The 24,036-nt window shown below is 37.5% G+C and overlaps 1 protein-coding gene across 2 annotated transcripts in view; it reads right to left on the bottom strand.

The window, feature by feature from the left end:
* Positions 1 to 457: 457 nt before the first annotated feature.
* LOC139131114 (AF4/FMR2 family member 4-like) overlaps positions 458 to 24,036 on the bottom strand; it is a 239,244-nt gene continuing 215,665 nt past the window's right edge. For both annotated transcript variants that reach the window (XM_070697063.1, XM_070697064.1), the window contains exons 10-19: positions 23,266 to 23,386; positions 21,099 to 22,370; positions 12,383 to 12,501; positions 11,395 to 11,790; positions 11,044 to 11,107; positions 10,608 to 10,744; positions 10,231 to 10,299; positions 9,340 to 9,492; positions 8,466 to 8,776; positions 458 to 7,541 (exon numbers count right to left, since the gene is read on the bottom strand). In XM_070697063.1, coding sequence (XP_070553164.1) covers positions 7,408 to 7,541; positions 8,466 to 8,776; positions 9,340 to 9,492; positions 10,231 to 10,299; positions 10,608 to 10,744; positions 11,044 to 11,107; positions 11,395 to 11,790; positions 12,383 to 12,501; positions 21,099 to 22,370; positions 23,266 to 23,386 — 2,776 coding nt within the window. In that variant the 3' untranslated portion in view covers positions 458 to 7,407. The remainder of the gene's footprint in view (positions 7,542 to 8,465; positions 8,777 to 9,339; positions 9,493 to 10,230; positions 10,300 to 10,607; positions 10,745 to 11,043; positions 11,108 to 11,394; positions 11,791 to 12,382; positions 12,502 to 21,098; positions 22,371 to 23,265; positions 23,387 to 24,036) is intronic.

Genomic DNA, 24,036 nt, shown 5'->3' with positions numbered 1-24,036 from the left:
TAATCACACAATTGTATCAATACCGGGTGTCAAGTGAGCGGTGCTTCAGCGGCTCACTGCCGCTATACCAGTGAATATGACCAGTGGATTTCGTTTATTGGTACAAAAGATTTGTACAGCTATTTGAAAGTTTTTGATTTGCAGATTCAGTAAGCTTTCCCGTTTCCAACAGACTTTGAAATCTTTCTGAAAGTTTTGATTGATTTGCTGTCTGATGATCGAGAAAGCACACAAGGCACATTTTGTGGAACAGTCTGTTTCAATGGCATCAAAGATAATAGCCATGTTCAACCCCAATTCATTGTGAAAAAGTCCACAATCAACACTGCATACGATAGGTTTGGGCGAAACCATTGTGGTGAAAGGGTTAAACGCCAACTCCACCCCAATCTCCACACAGACTGCACTCACACAACATTGACGAGACTGATATTAATAAACACCAAGGCACCGGTAATTTATGAAAACGCACACACTTTAAGGTGTCTTGTTTAATAACAATAATAATAATGAACATATGGTTGTAGAGATCAGAATTTTTTTCAACAATTTATATTCATATTGCATTTATATTTAAACCTAAGCCTTCTCAAATAGAACAAAGGATACAGAGAAGGTGAAAAATAACAATTACAATCCATTTTGCTCAGCAGGTTTCTGTACATGAAATGGGAAAATATACTTGGTTTCTTTTTCTAAAGAGAATACAAAACAAGCACAAAGGCAATGTCAGTGCTGCGTCTTGCACAGATCTAATCCTTACAAAGGGTTGGGTTTTTTTTGGAGAAAATATCATAAAAATATACAAATGGACATGACGATTCAGCTACCGAAATATACACATTTTTTTAGCTTTTTAAGGTCATTCAGCTTTCAATTACGAACCCACAGGAAAAAAATTCATTTGAGAGATAAAATAGTACGTCAAGTGTAGAATTAAGCAGAATTAAACGATGCTTATGCAAAAATTTCAGCAGAAACACAAGTAAATTAAACATATTTCAAAACAATATGGAGGCAGCGTATGGCATGTGGGTTTTCTCTCACATTAATCCCTTCTGGCAGGAGGGTATTCGGGAACTGAGAAAACCGTACAGTCTGGCTGTGTTAATAATCTCTGTTATATCTGGGACTGTTGACAGATAAACACCCATTAAGTAGGTGATTATTTGGAGATAAACACCCATTAAGTTGGTGGTTATTTGATTCCACAAACATCCCCCTTGGCCTGATCACTGGTTTTGTACACTAGTGTTGGATAAAGCACAGTTGCTTACAAAACAACCTCCTGACAAGTTGTGAATTTTTTGAAATATACAAAAATTGGCAGGATTGTGTCGATGCAATTCGTTTTCTTTGTCTTAAAATATTTTGGTCTAAATTTACACAGTAATGTACATTAATAAATTAGGTATTTGATGACACTCTCTCTGTTGCCAGGAATTCATTGGCTAATATATTTAATATTCATTTTAATTTTTTTACATGTTTTTGGTCAAGAAATTAAAGAAAAGTATTTGATATTCCATTCATTGGATGGAGAATTCTTCACAATGAAAATTTTAGGCAAACAAGTGGTGATGTCTAGTTCTTATGTTTTGTAATTTTTTGAGATTCATGTTTTGGACAAGTAAGTCCAAAGCCTTGATTACACTCTTCTTGGCACGGAAGCTGAATCAACGAGTGAAGTAAACATTTCTGGAGTTCAGTTTTTCCCCCCTTCTCTATTTGGCAGACTTGTGTCCTGTTGGCGAGAGACTGAAGAACAATGGGGGTTACGCCATGCCATATTGCAGTCAAACATTACGCTAAGGGGTATGTTTCTTGTCGTGAATGGCACCCCTTAGTGTAATTCAGATATCTGCAATGGGAAGGTTTGGCCCAAAATTCTTCAGGAGAGATGTCTGATTACGCGAAAGTTGGTGTGGAAATTCAAATGAAAACTGACAAGCATTTGTGAGTTAAAGCTCTGTAAAAAAATGATCTCAAAATGACGATTATGATAATGGAAACAGGAATATGAAAATATCAAAACGGTTTAGCCACAACCTGATCAAATGCCTGATATGCCCTTTTCTACAAAATTATGTGAATGGACTTCTGGACACCCTTAATAACCAGCGCAATAATTTGATCATACAATGTGCAGTCTTATAGCCTCATCTACAGAATGGCCAAACGTGACAAAACACAGAACTCCTGTACTTATTACACATGAACATACGATATGTTAACTTTTCTAACATTTGTGGAGTTCTGAATTTTATCTCCCTTCCAAGTCATGATTCGCAGAATTGCTACACGTCTGTGTTTGATCATTATATTGCAAAGTTTGCCATGGTGACCAGTTTACTGATATGCATACAGATTGTTAGCAGGCTTTCCAGTGAAATGACAATATCATCATTTTATATCTTGAGGTGCATCACAAAGGTAGCTCACTGCTTAAAAACTCATCGGAAAAAAAACAATGAACTCAAAATACACTGGAAAAAAGTAAACTTTGCCCTGTGTATGTGTATCTATGGTGGGTGGTTCTAAATCGAGAGAAAATTATGAAGCAAGGCTACATTTGAATTTTGGAAAGCTTTCACAGAAAGTAAACAGCTCAGAACGGAGTTAAGAGCAAATGTGAACAGTAAATGTCTTCAAGAAGTAGCTTTTACATTTTCAGGTTAGAGAAGAGGAAACAAAAATAATCCTTCAAAATGTACAGAATCATGAGCAAAAAAAAAGTATGAAATTGGGAATTAATGTTGCTGCCTGTGTCTACTTTTTAATGAGTGTTTTGGATATCAATAGTGATCTGTGAATATACAGAAAACAGTATGCGTCTGTAGAAACTCAGGATATTTTCACAATAACCTGTCAAAGGATCAAGAACCCAACAGGAATACTTTTTAAATCATCTTTCTCCCAGTCCCTCCAAGCTTTGCTGCACCTTGGAACGACCAACTGGCTTTCAATGAAAATGTCGTTCTGGGATGAATTTGACAAAAGAGGAGGGGGTAGGATTGGGGAAAGGTGACGGTATAAGTGGAAGGGGGACTGGCAGGGCTACGCTGGCAACCATTTTCAATATACATACACTTGAGCCTTTTTTTGGATACTTGAGAAAAATCATTGCCAAATGTACTTTCCCATCAACTTTTTCGGTAAACGTTTGCAGTGGTTTTTTTGTGCCTTGTAAGGCTAGTACTTTGTCTGTAAACTACCTGTGTCAACTTAAGCATTCTACTGTATCTGGCAATTGTACATATGTACAAGAAAGAAATACATATTTTTTTTTTCATTGATACATAAATAGTTTCTCGGAATAAAGACAATACCTTACAAAAGACGGTCGCACAAAATACACAATCAAATACACAACTTCTTTGTCCATAGATAAGTTCTACAAAAAAAATAATCGTGTGTACATGCTAAATTCTTTCTGAAGTCACAATGTCCCCACGGAATGTCATCTTTGTTATTTGCTTTTCAGCGATCACTCTGTCTTCGAAGTAATACACGCTGTGAAGGGCAGATCTTACCAGATAACCATCTGTTCAAGCTTAATATATACAAAATCCTCCTGAGTTCATTTTTGTCGTTGGATTCATTATTTATACGTCAAAAAAAGGTACTGTGACAACTACCAATCAGAATCAAGGTTTTCCATAATCATTTGCATGTCATTACCATAAAATCTGAACCTGCTTGACCCCTTACACGACTCCCAGCCAGTGAAACTCATTTTCACTTGACAATGCAATCGTTTTCTGTGTGCTTCTCACTCATGTGCCTTCTTTAGCAAAGTATCTTTCAAGCACAACCGATGTAATAATGTAAATTTTTTCAAGCATTTGAAATTCTCAGTTGCATTTTTTTTTTCACATATGAATATCTGATAGATCACCGTACCACAGAAATTTTGAGCAAAAACTGCAGGTGGTCTAAGTGAACCCAGCTCCTTTCATTGCTTTATCAACGCCTAGAATTTCCCTCTCAAGATTTTCTTTGTACTGTATCGAGTACTGTATTTGCAGAATAGCAGTGTTGAGATGGTGTGCTTTACATGACAAATGTGTGTGTGTCAGAATTTTAGAAAAATTGCAGTATTTAGTACATTATAAACTTTCTATGCATTTTCAGCTACATCAAGATGCGTGTATCAAAGTATGTTGATATGATTTTCAAAATTTAGCGAAAACAAAGGTTTCAGATTATGGAAAAGATGGAATGACAAGTGCAATGTAGATTTGGCAGACTTTATAGTCAGATGCAGAAGTGACAATTTTTTTAAGAATATAGACAATGAAACGCTTCAATGGTGAGTACAGCCACAAGAGATTTTTCAGTAGAGTATCAGCTCTGTAAGTAAGGTACTAAAAACCATAATTCAAAAGTACAAGATCATAAAGTTTCCCTTTTTACGAAATTTGTGAAGCAAACAGAGTCAGATTGTAAATAAGTTTACCCGTGATTCTGTGATTGAAGATGATTGTATGTCATGTGACAGGATTGTGACAATGACAGTATGTCATGTGACAGCATTGTGACCAATGACAGAGGACAGTGAGACAAAGACAGAGAGAACTGCGTTCTATGCATGTTTCTTTCAAAGACTGTCTAAACTATGAAGAACCTGGAATCAAAAAACACCTCTTGTGATATTGTCCTGTCCTGATTATTCTGTGCTTGACTATAATTTCTGTTTTCCATCAACTGTTTTGAAGTACCAGCCCTTCACTTTGAATCAGGATTTCATTTTCCAAGTACACCGTGGTGATCAAATTGAGACAAAACCTTTGAAAAACAGAATTTAAATTTTTCATGAAACGTTGTCCCACTGATTGTTTTTGTAAGGTTGTACAAATACAACTGAAGTCATAAAATAAAATGGGGCATTTCTGTATCATCATTTGAAAAATCTTGAGGTGCTACAATAACTTGCTAAAAATGGCAAAAAGTACAGTGAGGGCAGTTAGATAAACCCATCATGTAAATGCAGAATGTGTGAGCTAAGTATCACAGAATCAGTTCAGAGTGGGAGAAAGTAGAATGTGTGATCTGAGTACAAAGGACTGGGTTCAGAGTTGAAGCACACACATTTGGCATGTACCCCTTATATTGCAGCAATCAGGTAAAGTATCACTACCTAACACTAAGCTTGTTTGTGCTCTGCATAGATGACCTAGGCTGCCACTGTGTCTACAAATTGCCCAGACTGTGCATGCTAGTATGCTTCACAGATGAACAGTCTTATGAGTTGACATACCAGAAGGTGAGCCAGGCCTCTGCTACACAGTGAGGCCGATCAGCATTTTTTGTGAGATTTTTGCAAATATAGGTAAATGGCATGGGGCAATTGCAGCAATATTTCTGCTGTGCCCCGAAAATGCTGTAGCTCTGGTATGTGAACCCACAGAGAATTCAAGCTTGATGAGAATGAATGGGGAGTGAAACCCTGGACACAGCTGCCGACCGTCAAAAAAATGCCACCGATTGAGCCCTGTAAAATGGCGCTTAACCCTTTCACCCCCAGTTCCCTGTATACAGGTCCAACTTTACCATAGAAAACAATGGATTTGGGACAAACCATGGTGGTGAAAGGGTTAAGGTGCATTTTGAAGACTTGACATCCTGTCACATAACCTGTGTACATCACAAAAACACTGACACATCTCCTGAAGGCAAACACTGAGTTAAATATGGAGATGCAATAAACACAGAGGAGCTGGGTTCTAGAACTCGGCAGTTCTTACCGCTGTTTGACACACAGCAGAACTTTTCAGAGAAATCCCCCCTGAGCCTGCCCATTCTCATGGAATTGATTAACCTTACAATACTTGCATTGGCAGAGAATAATCAGCCAGGTTTGACTCTCACATATGAAGTAACCAAGCATAAAAAGACTTGAAATCAGTTCATACTGAAAAAAAATATTACAGGGTTGTTTGTGATCAGTAAGTAAGTGCACAGAATCTCAGAAAATAAAGTGATCTTTTCTTAAACCTGATAGTAACTATGTACAAAAATTTTGCTACCAACAAAATCATACTCTGCGACTTGTCCTTCAGTTTGCACCTAAAGTCTGGTTTCGAGTTTTATAAATAATGATTTGCAGAGGCCAAAGTCTAGGCCCCTGTCGATTGTGCCGAAATAAAGCTAAGTATCCGGGCTAATAAAACTCTCTTTATAAACAAATATCAATGTTTTCTTAGAAAAGTTTCAATTTTTTTTGTTTTTTATATTAGGCAAATCTCTTTAAAAATATATTCACTCTCTCTACCCTTGTTTGAATGTCTAACAATTAATAAATACTAAAATTGACCTTTGAACTCTGACCTTGGCAATCAATCTTGGCTTTCTTATTTGATCTCATTTGCATACGTTGGTTCACAAACAAGGGAAGTGGATGATGAAGCGAAATAAAAAGTACAGATGAGTCGACTGGAAATCTGAACAACAATTTTTTTTTATCACAAAAATACAGAATTAATTTGCAGACTGGTCAAAAACGAACATTCTTTCTTTCTTTCTTGTAATTGTTGACACTGGAAGAGTAACCACATGAAATATATTATGTAATTATTATTAATACAACTGCTCTGTGCATATAATGAATATAATATATAATGTATTTCAAAGTGATGTCTATTTCTTTTCAAAAAAAATTAACAAATATGCCATAGTCTATAGGCAAAGTATTCACAATTGATAAGGACACTGAAATAAACCACCTTTGAATAGGCCCATTTGCCCTAGATCTCTGCCCTGATGAATATTCCTGCTGACCTGCCCAATTGCCCTGGGACTGCGCCCTGAATCTACTTGTTGATCTGCCTGTTTGCCCTGGGACTGTGCCCTGTATCTACCTGTTGACCTGCCCATTTGAACAGTTGTGTGTGCCCAGATTGACACCTGCACTTCAGTAAACCAGTTGATGATTTCATTGTCTGCTATGAGTGCTGAGAAAGGGGGGCCTACTTTGCAGCTTGTCAGGCCAACAGTGTTAACTTTATCATGGTTGCATATTAAATACTGACTTTTCCTTTTGCTATCTACAAATACTGAACAATTTTGGTTTTCTTTTGAAAACTGCGTAGCCTTATCATTGCATTTCAGTAGGCAACGAGCTGTCCTATTTTTCATGGATTACATTTCCAAACATTCTTTTTTAATATACTCTCTCTGGCTATTGGGTCTGTAATATAGCCATGTGACCTATTGGGTGTGCATAATTAATGAGCAGTGATTGGCAGGTGTCAAGTCGGTGATTGACAAACCCTTGTATGAGTGTGTGTATGTCTATGTGTGTGTAATATTATGGTCTGCATTGTGGAAGTACTGCACTATCTGGTGGTGAATTTCACTTCTGTGTTGTCACGGTGATTTGCGGCTCTGTTCCCGAGGGCTGACAGGTCACGACGACAACGACGAATGCTGGGTGGCAGAGTTGAGGCGGTGAAGTCCGTGGCGAACATATTTCACAAGGTCGAGAATACTGCTGTGGAACGTTAGCGGACCCAGGTCCAGATCCAGCCCACTGAAGAACTCTATGAAGGCAGGCAGAGAATGAACAATGTCAGATGTCAGCCATCCTGTGGATTGTTAAGCACTTATGAATTACCTGAATCTGGCCTATAGAGGGCGCTTTCAATATTCATACCAAAGTACGTTTGGTGAAGCAACTGCAATTTCACTGACCAGTACTAAAAATCCATACTTAGCATGATGTTCCCAAAGGACAACTATCAAAGGAAATCAGACTGAGTGGTTGTTTAACCCTTCGAACGCTGCAATTTTTCCCACCAAAATTATTGTGTGCAACATTTTACCAATATTGTGAATTTTTCTGTATTTTTTTTTGACAATTTTGGATCAAAGGAACATCACATTTTATTGGCTTCAGATTTTTATCAAAATTTTAGCAAAATTTAGAAAAAAGTTGACTGGTGTATATTTTGATGTAGGTGACAAAAATTGACTTGGGCACTCAAAGGGTTAAGATTCTCAGAATTTTATTTTTGATTTTCTACAGATTATTTTTTATTGTCTGTTAGTCTACCCAGCAGTAAAAGGCATGAAATGTCAGGTATGACACGCATAAAAATATTTCAGTTTTAGGACCATTGGAGTTGGTAACTCATGTGACTATGACATTGAAATTATATTTGAGCAATGTGTCACCTACTCTTTAGCATTTCTGGGTCTACACCGAGCATACGTTTTGGTAGTGATGCGCGAAAAAAATACAAAAGAACCAAACAGTTGATACTGATATTTGTGATACATATCAACTTGGCATTAAACAATATTCGCATGAAATTATTTAAATTCAACACAAAGTGATTACGGAGAACAGGCTTTAGGGCAATTTAATGGGTCATACTGTAGATTGTGTTCTTCAAAACACACAGTGTTACTGGTTTCTGCTCTAGATGTGGGGAGCTTTTTTATATACTTTTAGTTTCATTTACCTTGACTGTCATTCTGCAGTGTATCAGCTTGATCCCACAAGTCATGGCCTTGTAATAAATAATTGGTATACGTGACCTGGTCATACATAATGCTATGTATTCTGTGTGGAATGCTGACAGTCGCAGGCGAGGCAGACGGCGTGGCCAACCCGTTAGGCAGTTTGCCCTGTTGTGAGGAGCTGGGCGTCAGGGTAGGGCCGCTTGATGTGGTTAGGTAGAGGTCACCATTGTTGCTCCCTAGGCTTCCACAGGAGCCGATACTTCCGGCAGGAGACGGCGTCGGTGACATAGGGGATGGTGTTCCCGTATATCTGAAAGCGGAGAAAACAGCCACATTGATGACATGAGGAATTTTGTCTGGAACTTGCTGGAACTGTTGTGAAGGCAAATGTGTATGTGCCAGCCATGTACAAAGTTACCAGCAACTCAGTATTGTCATTTCACTTGTTCACCCCATATGCCCTGTAAACAGGTCCAAACTAAATATTTATGACAATTGGCTTTAAGGTCAAACCATTGTGGTGAAGGGTTTTTCAGTCATTACAGAACCAAGCCAAAAAGACATCAATGTCCATATTCAATCAAAAAGACATCAATGTTGACATTCATATGGAAAATATGGTAAAAACACACAGAAGTGAATTATTCTAATCAATGGAACAGAAAGAAACCCAACTACAAGGTCCGATCAACTCACAGAGAACCTGCACACCTGAAATCTTTAGAAAACAATTTGCTTTGCATAGTTTTATGACGACTGCAAAATCAACAACTGAAAATTAACAAACCTAAAGCGAGAAAGAAGAGTTTGTTACAACACAGAATAAAACTATTTGAAGGCTGTGGTTTCGACAACACAGAGCCAAGAACTTACTTTGTGTTCCAATTGGCATGATATGGTGAAGGTGCTTGGGCGTTTGGCTTAGATGGGTTCTTGAAATGGTCTATTAATATCTTGGAGAACTTCATGGCATTGTCCTTCTTCAGCTTGAACAGCCTCAAGCAGAGTAGTGACTGGCATCTCATACTGAAAAGTTGACAAAACAGCGGCGAATACTAAGTGTTTTCTGCTTGTGTCAGGGGAAATAGGTTTGAGAACCACAGTAGAATTCTCCTATTGACTTATATAGGGTACTATGATAAAATAGCCCCTCTAATGGGCATTGTTCAATTACTTTAACCTTGTGGTAAGGAGTCATTGCCACGAGCATGGAGTATGTTCATGTGCCTTGGACAGTGTAGTGCATTTGTTCTGAAACTCTTCATTCTTGACAAATATCACTGACACTGTTGTTGGTACTTTTAAAACAGTCATTGGAAGTTAAGTGAGAGTCTATCAAGCCACAGTAGCAATGATATTTTAGAGGTGACATACAGGTAGACTTGCAACAAGTCTGTTGGCTTATAAATATCATAATTGAATGTACTGAAGAAGTTTAACTTCAGCAAACTGTGTCACATTGATGTTTGTGTTATTGCAAAACTCACAGAGTCAGTAACTACCGCGTAAGCCTGAGCACAAAATACAAGATGAAAGCTTACTTTAGGCAAAGTCACAAAAAAATATAAATCACCTAGTTGGCTAGTCTAACATATAGGTATGAACAATACAGCTTGCTGTAATGGTTTCTGGTGATGTAGCGCCATCTATAGTTCAGATTTGTAGGCAGGTAACCCTGATACAGAACACACATGAGCAATTTTCAGGCTATGGTACAATAACAGTGTAGTTGACTACACAAAGTGTAAAATGTGTCATATTTACCATAGAACTGTGAGTTTCCTATCGACCCCTGCCGAATCGGTTCCATTACCTTTGAACTTCAATATATACCTGAAATATGGATACATGAAAGAATCATTACAGCTGAACTGTGAAACATTTCAGCTACAATCCAATGCAGATGCATCTTAACTTCAATAACACAATCCTTGATGATGCAAAACTACAGAGGCTTATAGTGTGAAACTAATAGTAACTGAATAATTAACTACTGGTACAAGTAGATCTGAATTCTGATGTTGAACTAGGTATTTTATTATTCAGAGTTCACATTATGTGCAGACATCTACTGGGTACCTGGGTACAATTTTTTGTCTATTGGAAAGATTATGAAGTATAGAGACTGTGTTGACTCTTACCGTATAAGGTCAGAGGTCTGTGAGTACATCATGAAAGGTGACGATTTAGTCTCTGGATCACTCTCCATGGCATTGCCACACTGGATGAAAGCCAGCACAGCGTCTACATACATCAATGCTTTGGCAGTCTTGTCAGTCTGTTGACACAACACAGAAAATATCCACACTTTGTGAGATTTATTCCGTCAAGTCACAGACAGGGCAGAAAATTGTTACTCTGCACTTCAGTCACAACATCCGCTTTGAGTTTACACAATGGGGTGTGGGGTATTATTTGACAGAAGCAAAACTGGTTATATCAATCATTTAATGGTGTCATCATTTTTCTTTCATGGAATCCTGTTGACTGGTACATATCCAATGAATGCTGGCAGAATTTGACTGGGATAGAATACTGCTGTATGAATGGATGGATGGATGGATAAACAGCACTTACCATTGCGTCAGCCTTGTGTTTCAAGTCTTTAGCCTCGGCCAAGTAGTGATTGGCAGAACATTGTCTGCGATTGAAAAAAGAACAAAAAATTAACATTTTGTCATTTTCTACAATACAACAACTGTGGGTTAGTGTAAGTAAGCATTACTATCAATTTGGTTTCAGTGTTTGTCACATTTCACTGAGAAACACTACACAGATTATTTTGTTTAAATCTGCATATGTAAATTTGTGTGAAATTATCACAAACTACATGAAAGTGACATTCTTAAAACACTTTTCCCCTTACATTCCAGAACTTGTCCACCGTTTCCAATGTAAAAATGATACTAATCATCGGCGGTAACCTACCTATCTTCATTTTCAATTTTAATCAGTGGTTTTTTATCAAGGTTTTTCCTCTCTGGAAAGTCCAAATGAACACTGCTAGGGACAGCATTCCAATCGTTAGTTGCTTTGTGACCGTTACTCTGATTTGAGTGGGTCACCTCAGAGTGATCATTGACGAATGTCCTTTCATTCTTAATATCGCTAGCCAAATCAAAGTCCCTGGCTTTGCGCTTGCTCTCCAATTTTAAGTCCGAGTGTTCCTTTTTAACTTTTTTCTGCGGGGGACTGTCTTTGTCGTTTTTGCGACTACTTGTGCTCTGTATGCTGTGGACGCTGGAGTTGCTGGTCCTTCTCTCAGATAACCTCCTTGGGTGTTTGCGATCCCACTCATGACTGTCCTCTTGTTTGACGCCAATTCTGTTGAACAGATAGGAATTGTCATTAATTCAAATCTGAATTTCACAGCTTTAGCAAAGATAGTCTGCTTTGATACATTAAATTCTATGAATATATCTAGGACAGATAAGCGGGAGCACTCCCAGGCAAGACTGTGGATCTGTAGTTGACACTGACCTCTATGATGATTCAACATTATGCTAGAGGGCACACTAACATTACTTGTGGAGGACACCCTAGGGCAAGCATGTTTCTACAAGAAGGAAAGTAGGACCCACTGTTGTACAGGTGCAATCTTTCTCTGCCTCTATTTCAATGTGTCATTTTGGGGGTCATACATTTCCCAAATTGTTTTGTTGGTCTTGAAAAAAGGTTTCCTGACACGATTAAATTTCATACTATTGAAAGCTCCATGCGTGAAGGTCACAATGTGTGAACGTTCCAGTTTTTTAACTATTAAACATGAAAAACGCAGTGAATTCTGAACTTAAATGATGAAAAACTACATTGATGTTTTAAACGTAACAACTGCTTGCATCTTTGGTAAAAAAGTTTCCTCAGAAATACAATCACACCATATAAAGATAACTTTGTAAATAAGAAAGTGACTTACTCTTTGTGTTCTGGTTCAGGCTTTTCTTGTTTTGGTGATTTGTGTATAAATTCATTAATTGGTTCCTTTTTTATCTTCTTGCACTCTATAGGGTCAGATTCCACCCTCTCTTCCTTTTTCTGTCAAGGATGAAAATACAGAAACCACGGAGCTGAGTTTCTCTTCATGTAGGAAATTTATAGCCCCAGTAGCCAAATCTTGCACATAGAGGGCGTTTTTTGCATGGGAAACACTCTGAGCTGTAGAGCTGTCTATCTGCATGTGACAGCAGCCACAGTGCTCTTTCATTACCAGTTACTAATTCATGCTAATAGAGGGCGCTGTTGCTAAATGACGACGTGGAGGCGGCCTGTTTAAACCAATTGTGACTCCTCAGGGAAAGACACTAAGGGTTGTCCGATTGCCCGGGGCAAGCATAGGCGGCCCATACATATTGATAAGCTTATTATTGAGTTTTTCTCAGTTTTCTCTGTCACTGTCAGCCCCTCTCCTTTTCTTCATGCTCTGACTGATCGTAGTAAATAAAATAAATGACTATATAGCCTAACCTATAGCCTCTTGACTCTTTATTCATTTTACACTCCATTACAAGGACGTATATCTCTCATACACACATGCTGTAATTGATTAGTCAACACAACTAATTATGCTAATCCGTGGACTTATCAGAGGTTGGTCAACATCGGAAAGATAGTGATGTTAATGAAAAAGTAACCATTCCTATCTTTCGCGATGTTGACCAACCCGTAAAATCCCTGATAAGTCCACGGATTAGCATAATTAGTTGTGTTGACTAATTAATTACAGCATGTGTGTATGAGAGATATACGTCCTTGTAATGGAGTGTAAAATAAATAAAGAGTTACAGAGGCTAGGTTATGTTATATAAACCATTTATTTTATTTATTCCGATCATTCAGAGCATGAAGAAAGAAGAGAAAATGATAGAGAAAACACTGAAAAACTCAGTAGTACTTATTGGGTCGCCTGTGGGGCAAGTGAAAGTCGCGTTCGGGCAAGTGAACCTCCGATGCCACTTGCCCGACGGGACAAGTGAAAAAAATAATTACCTAGAAATCGAATTCACGAGAGCGATTTTCTTGCAAGGGAAAACGGACTTAAACAACAAAAAATAATCATATTATGTCATTGTGAACATTTCCATGAGATTTTTCATAAAATGGCATGAAGAGTTGATGAAAAGAATCATAAAATCGCTTCCAATAAAATGCAGTTCAAACAATACCACCGGTTAAATACCGTACGCTGATTTTGCATATGAATAAGCTGTTCAGCTGGTGGAGCGTACGTTCACCAAAGTTCATTGCATTGACTGTGAGGTTACGGTGTCTCACAATATGTCGATACGGTAAAAAAACAAAACACACTGCGGGTTTTGTGCTTTGTATGAGCGTTTATAATAAGGTAAAAATAAAGTCCAGTGGTGAAAAATCACCACAAAAATGGGACTTTTACTAAAACGTACTCTTCAATGTTAACTTGTTGAGTGACAGTGAGTGGCATCCTGGCAAGACCGCATGCAATGAAAGGCATGAGCAAGCTTAGGTGTCAACGGGTCCAGTCTTTGAATTTTCAATGAACATTGACTTAATTTTCAGGTCAATAAGCCAAAAGTTACTTGTCCGTGGCAACCAACCTCTCTGTTTGTGAATTTTCCCATTCTAAAATGACTGTCAAGAAGCAGTTGGATCGAATTTGACATCGAGAAATTCAACTTCCAAAATACATAAACACCGACGCCTTAGGTTGTTGGTTTAAATTCTATTTAGTCTGCGCATGAGCGATAAAGACCACCTAGGTTATTAGAAAAATATAGGATACTGGTATATAGTGCAGTGCAGTGGTAATCCAAACTTCATAGGGCTGGTGTATGATATAAGCGCTGTAAAAACATGACAAAAAAGTACATTATTTTTCAGAAGTTTCAAAACATACCTTTATAGCTACAGATTTTTTTCTTTCAGTATAGATAAGTTAAAACTTTTAACTGCAAAAATACCTTGAAGGTACAATTGAAATGGCTGTTATTATTTGTACATTAAGCCCCAAGAAAGTAAACATACAAACATATGAACTATTAGAATTTTTTTCTATGAATATGAAAGCCCCACTAGCTGTAAATCTTGAAATTTGTTGATCTAAAAAAGGCTTCCTATTTTCTGTGGTTTTCTTTAAATTCTACCCATTTACAGGATATAGTCTTTTACTGCTTTACAAAACATTCATTATTGAAAAATTGGACAAGTAAATTTACATTTTAACCATTATTTTGATTGCCCGCCATACTACAAAGAAAACAAAGCATATGTGTCCCAGTTGAAAATATTCAACACTATGCATTCCATGGACTACTCTGTTGTTTCCGTGAATATTCAAATGATATATGCACGGTGTACACTGTTTTTGCTATATTTGCATGGGGTGCCATTTTACGTTTGGGCACACATTTATTATTTTTCTTGTTCAAAATTGCACATGCAGTCTCACTGCAGTTTCACTCAATACTTGTATTCCAACCCCTCAAAGAGCATATTCCCAAAAACTTGTTTTAGTTCAGAAGTAAAATCACGTAAAGAATGCTAAAAGATACAGCTAGTGGGGCTCTAATAATTAATTGAATATAAATGAGCCGTCCAGCACTCTTAGAAGTATGAGGAGAACCCTATGAGAATGTCTGACATTTTCTCATGATAACATGATAATTTTCAAAATAAAGTGGGTGAAATGAAAAACCAATGTTTTAGCTTTTTTCAAACATGTAAATTATACTGGGCAAGTGGTTTTCTAATTCGGGCAAGTGAACTGAACCCCCCACTTGCCCGAAGGGCAAGTGGATAAAAAAATAAGTGTCTTTCCGTGACTCCTGCTGTAATTCTATTGAACAGTAAGCCCATTTGTCTTCTGCATGGGAGAATGCACAGTGTGTGTGCCAGACAGGATAATTTGACTGGCTTTTAAGTTGGGACTAAATCAGACTAATTCGCCAGATTGATGAAACAATCCACAGCAAATTACAACTGATGTGAAAAATTAATGAGAACAGCAACAGCAAAACCCTTCAGGGCAGTCAGTATCATTTTTCACAATTTGGAAACACATTTCAAGCTCAGATATCATCCCGAATTGCACTGAAATTGCATTTTATAAAATGAAATAATATATGAATTACAAAGTGGACGGTTAAAGTCACTCAGACCATTAACAAGATTTGTACGTAGTTTTGTTCAATCAATTTTAGACCGATCTAAACCAAATAAATCATCTTGGGCTATTTCTGTATGTCACTCTTGCTCAATTTCATATTAATACTAAACCTTTGCCATTTACTAAATTCTACTTTCAAAAAACAGAGAGGAACTCAGAGTATTTTACTGTCTATTTACACGTGAAAGAAAACTACCTCAATGAAGTTCAAAGGTTACTTTCAAGAGCCAATCACAGGCACTTTCTCAGTGAAAATGCGTCTACCCTTTCTAGAACACACATAAAGCCGGATGTCATTTCATTTTACTAAATAATTGAACAGGTACTTGATACCAAAAAAAAATATATATGTAGGCCATTGCTGACAGGGACTGATGGTTATATGTCATATGTGTGTGTGTCTGTGAGTGCCTGTTTTTAGTTTCCATTGAAGGATGACACATCTGGCTATATAGACCCCTAATCCAGACAGCAAACAGCTCCTAAAAACCCGGTGACTGCAAAGTGCACGCCTACTGAATGTCTGTTTAAGAGAACATAAACCCGTCTACTCATGCAATAATTTCAGTGCAATGTATACTTTCCATGTATTATTCATAGGGGACATATTTCACTACGCTGGATTCAAGCCGTAGTCTTCTGACTTCTGTGGAAGCCCTGAACACAAATCATTTTCCGCTTCGCTATCAGTTTTTTTTATTGCCTCTTTTGAAATTCCACATGTACGATTCAAATAAAAAAAGAATAAAAATTTCACAGCGCATGAAATTAATATCCTTTGGTGGTGGACATAAAAATGAAGACCGCAGACGCCATGAAATATTTAATATCAGATTCCATATTCAGGTGGATATACTGTACTTATAACATAGCTTGACCTTGATTTTGTCAATGGAAAAGATAATCTTTGAATGGATAATCTTTGCTGTCGTTTAGATATAGCACTTGATATAAGCTGTGGATGTATATTTTTTCTGATTGTACAAGGATTAACGTGTTTGAGTTTGAATGGATGTACATTTAGCCACAAACGGAACGTGTACAGGTATATTCCACAAACGTTTATGAAATTTTTTACTGTGAAATTTCTATTTTTTCGCTGGATGTATAAAACATCTGCTTGTTGGTTTGATTATGCCCTTTTTCTGTTGACTTTGTTTAAAAGGGGTTGCAATACTATTTATAGAAATTCCAGGGTGGTTGAGAATGTGCCGGGACACAGGTGTTCTCGGTGACTGGGGTAGATACACTTTCTGAGAGTTTGAAGTCTGCTGTAGGGAGTGAAGCAAATTATGCAAATCATCTACGTTTTGTTATTCATATCTGTCTGTGCGCAGCAGTTTTGAAAAGCAGAATGATAACATCTGGTTTTTCATCTTTTTTTACAAAAAGACCAAACAACATATTTATTCAGGAACAGTCCATGTTGATGACTCAGGCCTCCTTAGATTTGAACAATTTTATTTGCGAAATCGAAGTGACTGGGAAACAATCACTCCCCTATCTTCATATTTTCATACTGTTTATTTAGAATGTAAAGAACCAGAAAATATAGTCTGGGTATGTTTAAAATATCTTGTTCATGGCGAAGGGAGTTATCACACTATCTTTACAACAAACAGGGAGTTCAAGTAGGATGGATCATACGAAGATATCCACAATAAATGAGATTTCATGATATTGTTATTTGATGTCACCTATCTGTCTTCATGATTTGTGACTGGTGTTTTTAATACCTGGACCTGATCAAGCTCAATAAACGCTGTCAGCAATCGGCTGATTGAGATTCTGATACGGCACGCACACGTCTTTAAATAACCCACGGAGAAAGTGGAACAACATCACTTATGTTTACTATGATATCAAAACCATGTCAAACTACTGCCGTAAAAATATGATGCGTGAAATATTGTCATAAAAACAACTCCAAATGGATTATGTAAATTTTTAGAAACGTGTCACCACCATGTTGTCCTAACTCAGAGATGATGATACATACACATGCCAAACAAAACATCAAACACCAATGAATTGATTGTTTAGTTAACCAACTTACATCACATTCTTTTCTAAATAATTGAAAATAACATGCACTGTTTTCCTAAACAAATCCTGTAAAAAGAAGTTAAAATAATGAAAATGAAACGCAGCCATCATATCATACAGGCTTGGAGGTTTTTTCCTCTTTGTAAAATTTTTTGAGAAATATTTAAGTTTAGGAAAATCCATATTTTCTATTATTTCACTTTTATATATCTATTTTTGCCTGAGGGTCTATTTACACACACACACACACACAATTTTATGATGGCTACACATACAAAAAAAATCGGTTTGTAATGATTGTTTACCCAAACAAGAAATATCAGATATTTGAGAACAAAGCAGAGCAGATTTTAATAGTAAGGATTTTACATTAATTTTACAACTTTTGGTTTTCGTAAATTTGTTACTTCATATTAAGCTGTGGTAAAACTACAGATGGCTTCATAATTTCTCTTAAAAATTTGTAAAGCTTGTCATATCAACTATAAATATATTTATACACATATCATGTATCCCATTAGTGTCAATGAAGTCTGGCATCACTTGATGATATTATTGCAAGTCAAAAAGTAAAGGGCAATGAAACATTTGGTACCTTTATCTGACTTCATACTGTCAGTTGATAATGCAAAATGCAGTAAATGAGCTGACAGTTTTGTAGGGTGAAAAATAATACATAGGTTGTTAGGGTGTTCAACTCCACATTTTTGGCCATGTCCCTGTTGCTATGGTACCAGTAATCCCCTTAGTCGTTTTCATAGGGATGTAACCTTTAAACCTTTCACCACCATGGTTTGTCCCAAATCCATTGTTTTCTATGGCAAAGTTGGACCTGTATACAGGGAACTGGGGGTGAAAGGGTTAAACACTCTTACATGTAATTTGACCTTTTCTGCGGAATACAGTTCATTTCTTTGCAGTTTATATGCTTTGAATTATATTTATTATGTGTTTGCTGATACAGTGATAGCAGAATTCTAAAGGTGAATGAAAATACCAGCTTTTCCTTTGCGATCACTTCTCTTGTAATGACAGACAGTAGAACTATACAATGTGAAATATTAAACAAAGCATCAATTTTTACAACTAAAAACAGTTTGCTGTTCTCCAGTTTTCAGTCACTGTTGCAAATCTTACAGTTTTACAAAATTTGTCAAATGTTTGTTGGCATAATAACATCGCACATATTTTGCCTACAATGCGGCAAATTTGCTACATTCTGATTTACTTTGAGCTTTGAACAAAACAAACACAGCTAAATTATGTTTAGGGAGCTTAGAAGGCTGTACTTTGAACCCCTGTTTTTAATTAAAATAACTGAAACAGCTAAGCTAGTCACAAGCTCCTGACAGCCGCAACAGAATTAATAATGAGCCATCCATCTGAGGGCTTGACCTTTGGGCGCCGGGTCACACATCAGCCGTGGATTTATCCCGAAATTTGGACCAAAACGATAAAAATCAATTGTGATAAATTAAACGCCGACATGACAGGGTACTTAGCATGCTTGGCCTTTTCCTCGGTAAAGGTTACGGCAGCTCCTTCAGATATTTTTATCTCTCCATTTAGTTCAGAAGGAGCCAGGCATAAGTCAATATTACCACGCATTTATCTTTGTTTCTGCTGGTAGCAATTGAGCTACGTCCGGCTACCAAAAAATCATTATCAATCTACCTCAGGTGATTTTTTGATTTCCAAGAACTCTGTCTGCTGCTTAGCATGGTCTAGATAGCTTTCAGAATATTTCAAACTCTGGAGTGGATTTTCTTGACTCTATGCAATGAAGCTACTAATATAAATTATATTATTATGATATTTGTGCAAAATTTTGGCTACGACAAAGCTACATTAATTATCCTCTAGTGTATAGAGTCTAATTATTTTACAAGTAATTTTTTTAAGTAAATTTATTTAATTTAATTTTTTTTAAAGATATGATTAAAGATAAAACTAACATTCTTGTTTTCATTGACAATCAACTTCCTAATTGTGTGTGAATTTGTTAATGTTTATGTGTAAGTATTGGGTCACTTAATAGGAAATTAGGGGTGAACGATGATTGGGTCATTAAACATCAAATTAGGGGTGAACAGGTCCTAACTCTGATGCTCAGCAACCACAACAGACATTTTGTCTTCCGTTTTAAATATCCGAGCCAAACTAAAGACACCAGCTTACACTTTTCCTGGAGGCGTGTATGTACAACTGTATGTTCTTAGGCCTGAAGTCAGACAGCTTACATTAATATGCATCTGATTTTTTTTGTGGTGCTTGGTGAAATAGCAGTCATTACATTACAGCGCCATAAATTACCTACAGTCATTAATCAGTACTCTCCTCCAAGACAAGTCTATTAATTGCCTGAAGTCATGTTTTGAGAGTACCTGTACAAACGCATTTCATGATGTATGGATAATTTCACATTTTTCAGGCTGCCTTAATATCACCACGTCAGCCAAGTCCCAGAAGATGTCACTGTTTTGATGTAAACAGCATTTTTCTCTTTCCGTTCGCTGACAGAATCAAGCCTTATGTGAAAAACATGTTACCACTGCCGAAACACATTTTGAGTAAATGCTGTTTTGCTCACTGATTTTAATTTTGTCTCCTAAAATCTTTTTTTTTTCAACATGACCTCACAAAACAGGAGGCACCCACTCTCATAGTTGCAGCAACAACTTTTATTTAAGCAGGCATGTAAAGGCAAATCCTGCCACACATAATTTTGAACCGGTTGCCATGGCAACAAACAGCTGAAGGTGGCAGTAGCAGTTTGACCCCTAAGATGAACATATTTCTTTCTAAACATTGGCTGTCATCATTTCATATAGCCAAATCATATCAAGAATGTGTTGATAAAGCTATAAAGTATCGCAATTTATACAGAAGGAACGGCTGAAGCTTCACAAAACATTCGCCATGTTGTTGATATCACTGAGCAAGGTGTTGGTTGACCTTGTTTGTTGTTGCATTGTTCTCCTGACTTCATTGTGCTCACTTGACATTGCAAATATTATTTAAGAAGTCTGTATTACAGAACTGGACTGAGAGAGTGTGGGGCTTTGAATCCCCTACCAAGTAAGGCTATTGACGCAAATCCATGTCAGAATGAGTCCTCTTTCTAGTGCCCTTGGTGACAATACAGACATGGACTATGACAGAAGTTTGTGCATTAAAATCTCATGTTAATAGTGTCACTGATTTCTATTTGTATACATGGGATACTTATTATTCCCCTACTATCAAGTCTGTACTCTGTTTGTAATGTGATCCTAGCATATTCCCCCTTTGCCCATATCCCTCCCACAATCAATCTGAACTGTTTTCGATTGAGGGGTTGGAGACTGTGTGGATAAAAGAATTTCAGAGACACACACTGTCTGATATCAATGTTTATATCAGAATATTGCATCACAAATTAATATTTCAATGGTTATGTACTTACGATTTCCATTTTTCGCTTGGGAATCTTCGTGAGTTTTGGTGGCTTTGTGTCTGCAGCATTACAACTTGTGTCAATTCCACCCTTGGCTTTTGTCTCTTCGCGTTCCTTGTTCACTTTGCTTTTTGAGGGGACTTTCTCAATGAGGGATAAATCCAGCTTGACTAGAAGGGAGGGTATTCCGTTAACATATTCAATCTTGGACAAGTTCTCCGACAGCGCCGGAGTCGGCTTGGCTGGACTTATTTGAAACACATTGGGTAAGCTCTGAATTGGCGATAACAGCGGTTCTGGAAGAGACACGTCGTGCTTAATTTCATCGCTGATTTCCGACTTGGATTTCTCGGATGATTTCTTGGAACCGCTCTTGCTACTACTACTGTCTTTCGTTTTGGATTTACCTGGAGTTGTCTTGATTGGTTTTGTATAGCTGGGAGTTGAAGTCCTTGAGAGGGCTGAGGACGAATGTGCCGGAGCAACAACGGCCGCATTCTTGGAGTTTGCATTCACTGTGGGCGTGCCCGCATTTTGAACTGATTTGTCCGGCGAGCCCGTCGTCACAACATCGATGCTGACGTCCGAGTCGCTATCGCTGGAAAGGTACTCCTTGGATTTGATGATTTTGTTCTTTGACTTACTGCTGCTGCTGCTCGACACCTTCTTGCTTTTCTTTTCACTCAACTTTGGAGCTGATTTCTCCAACTTTGGAGTTGATTGTTTTGGAGTTTTGTTGGACTTGCCATCACTACTTTTGAATTCCGATTTGCTACTTTGCTTATGGATCTTCTTCGATTCCTTGGATTTGTCTTTCACTTGTTCACTCTTAAGCACATCTAAAGAATTATTGGATTTCTCACTGCTGGGTTTTTTAACACTACTGCTTTTCTTACTCACACGCTTGGCCGAGGACTTCCCAAGGCCCTTGCTGGCAACAGTCTTCCCTGACTGTTTCCCTTTATTTTCCGGCTCCTTGGTCAAGGGAACCCTGGTAAATTTCAGTGAGATTCCGTTTTTAATTTCACACTTGTCCTTCTCCATGCTGCTGTCCCCACCACCAGGATCAAACCCCGGTGGCGAATCACTATGATCCATGTTGTCCAAGCCATTGCTACCATTGCCTAATTCCGATAACTTGCCCGGCGAGTTCCGCGACCAGTTGGCAGTGTCTCGAGCTTGGAAACTTGAACTAGAACGCGAGTGTTTGTTGTTCTGGATCAGCCCGCTGGACGGCTGCGGCCTCATAAAATTCGACAGTGCCCAGTTGATTGGTTTTGTCTGTTGAGACAATCAAGGTAGAAATATTAAGATTCAGATTGGGAGGCACATTGATAAATGATTTTAAATCAAAAGCTCTCTGATGGTCTATCAGTATACTGTAGCATATCTGGGTACATTACTAACATGTGAACAATGGTGGTATCAGCTTTAAGCAATCAGATTTGCCTGCTTTACACACTCTGGTAATGCCTCCACACATTTTTCCCTGGCTGTTTCATCTGTGCCCGTTTTAGACTAGCCACTGATCCTCTCTGACGATTACTGGTCACAGATGTCTGTCAATCTACCCTGTCTGGTTCAACACGACAACATGTTCAGCATTACACTGCGACCTTATACAAACCCTCTGGTTCTCTGCCTTAGCACATCATGCAAAAGGTCACCATTCCCTGAAGAAATTTGAGGGTCGAGGGTCAAAGTTCAACTGCTAGATCACATGACACTTATCTCGTGGAATGACACGACTTGAGAACACAGCTTTAAACTTTCAAAATACTGCAATTATCTACTGTCAACAGTTTGTATGGACTCATTTTAAAATAAACATAGAAATTATCTTTATCCCATCGTCCTTTGAAATAGCGCTGATCGCAAATGACGTCACTGTTCTCTCTCATTAATATGCATAAATAAGCATTTGTCCGCATTTTTTGCATAAACGACGAAAATAAAACCTGCTAGTGTTAGTATGGCTATTTAGCATCACATTTATTCGTATGAATTGATGACTGAGACTACAAGCTGCAACAACAGCCCCGGATGCAACAACAAAATTTGTCAGAATTTCAGCATATTTGTCCGAAAGTCGCGCGCGTGCAGCTATATTTAGTAACAAACCCGAAATCGCGATCAACGCTATTGAAAATTTCATTTCAGTGAATAATGTGAATACCTCTTTGGGTGATGCTTCACTGGAGCTGGTGTCGGAGTCGGAGTCCGTCTCATCTTCAGAATCGCTGGAGGAACTACCGCTGCTACTTGAAGAAGGACTGTGTGGTCTAGAAGGTGTGTGCCTGCACAGTTAAGAAAAAATTAAGAATTGAAGAAAATGTCGTTATGGCACATGAACATAAAATACAGAGAAGCATTGTGCCTGTGTAGTTTAACCCTTTGAGTGCTGTAATTTTTCCCACCAAAATTTTACTGCCACATTTTACCAAGTTTTATGAATTTTTCTGAAATTTTTTGATAATTTTAGACCAAATGGCTACAGTTTTTTATCAAAATTTTGGCAAAAATCTGAGAAAAATTGAAAAGGGTATAGTTTGTAAAGGGGAGAAAAATTGACCTTGGCGCTCAAAGGGTTTTAACATGACACATTACTGAAAAACTGTCACAATATTATGAGATATACATGTACCAAAACTGACATGTGTATGTTATCTAAACACAACACAGATATAAGGTCCATTCCTTAAAGAACCAGATAGCCAAAATAAATAACCTAAATAGAATGATAAACAACCAAACTGTATTGGAACAAAATATAATATGATTCTTGGATCCAAATGGTCATGTTGTCAAAAGGTGTGTGTATCTACTTTTTACATGAATACTAATGTAAAGATGTTTATAATAATATCAGAGTCAAGCAGTTATGTGAAGTTAAAGGAGTATGTATGCCTAGCCTAGCTGCAAAATCTGGTATTTTTAGAAACATGTA

This window comes from Ptychodera flava, chromosome 4, assembly GCF_041260155.1.
Source record: "Ptychodera flava strain L36383 chromosome 4, AS_Pfla_20210202, whole genome shotgun sequence".
NCBI classification, from domain to species: Eukaryota; Metazoa; Hemichordata; class Enteropneusta; family Ptychoderidae; genus Ptychodera; species Ptychodera flava.
This window is presented reverse-complemented; position numbering and strand designations above follow the sequence as displayed.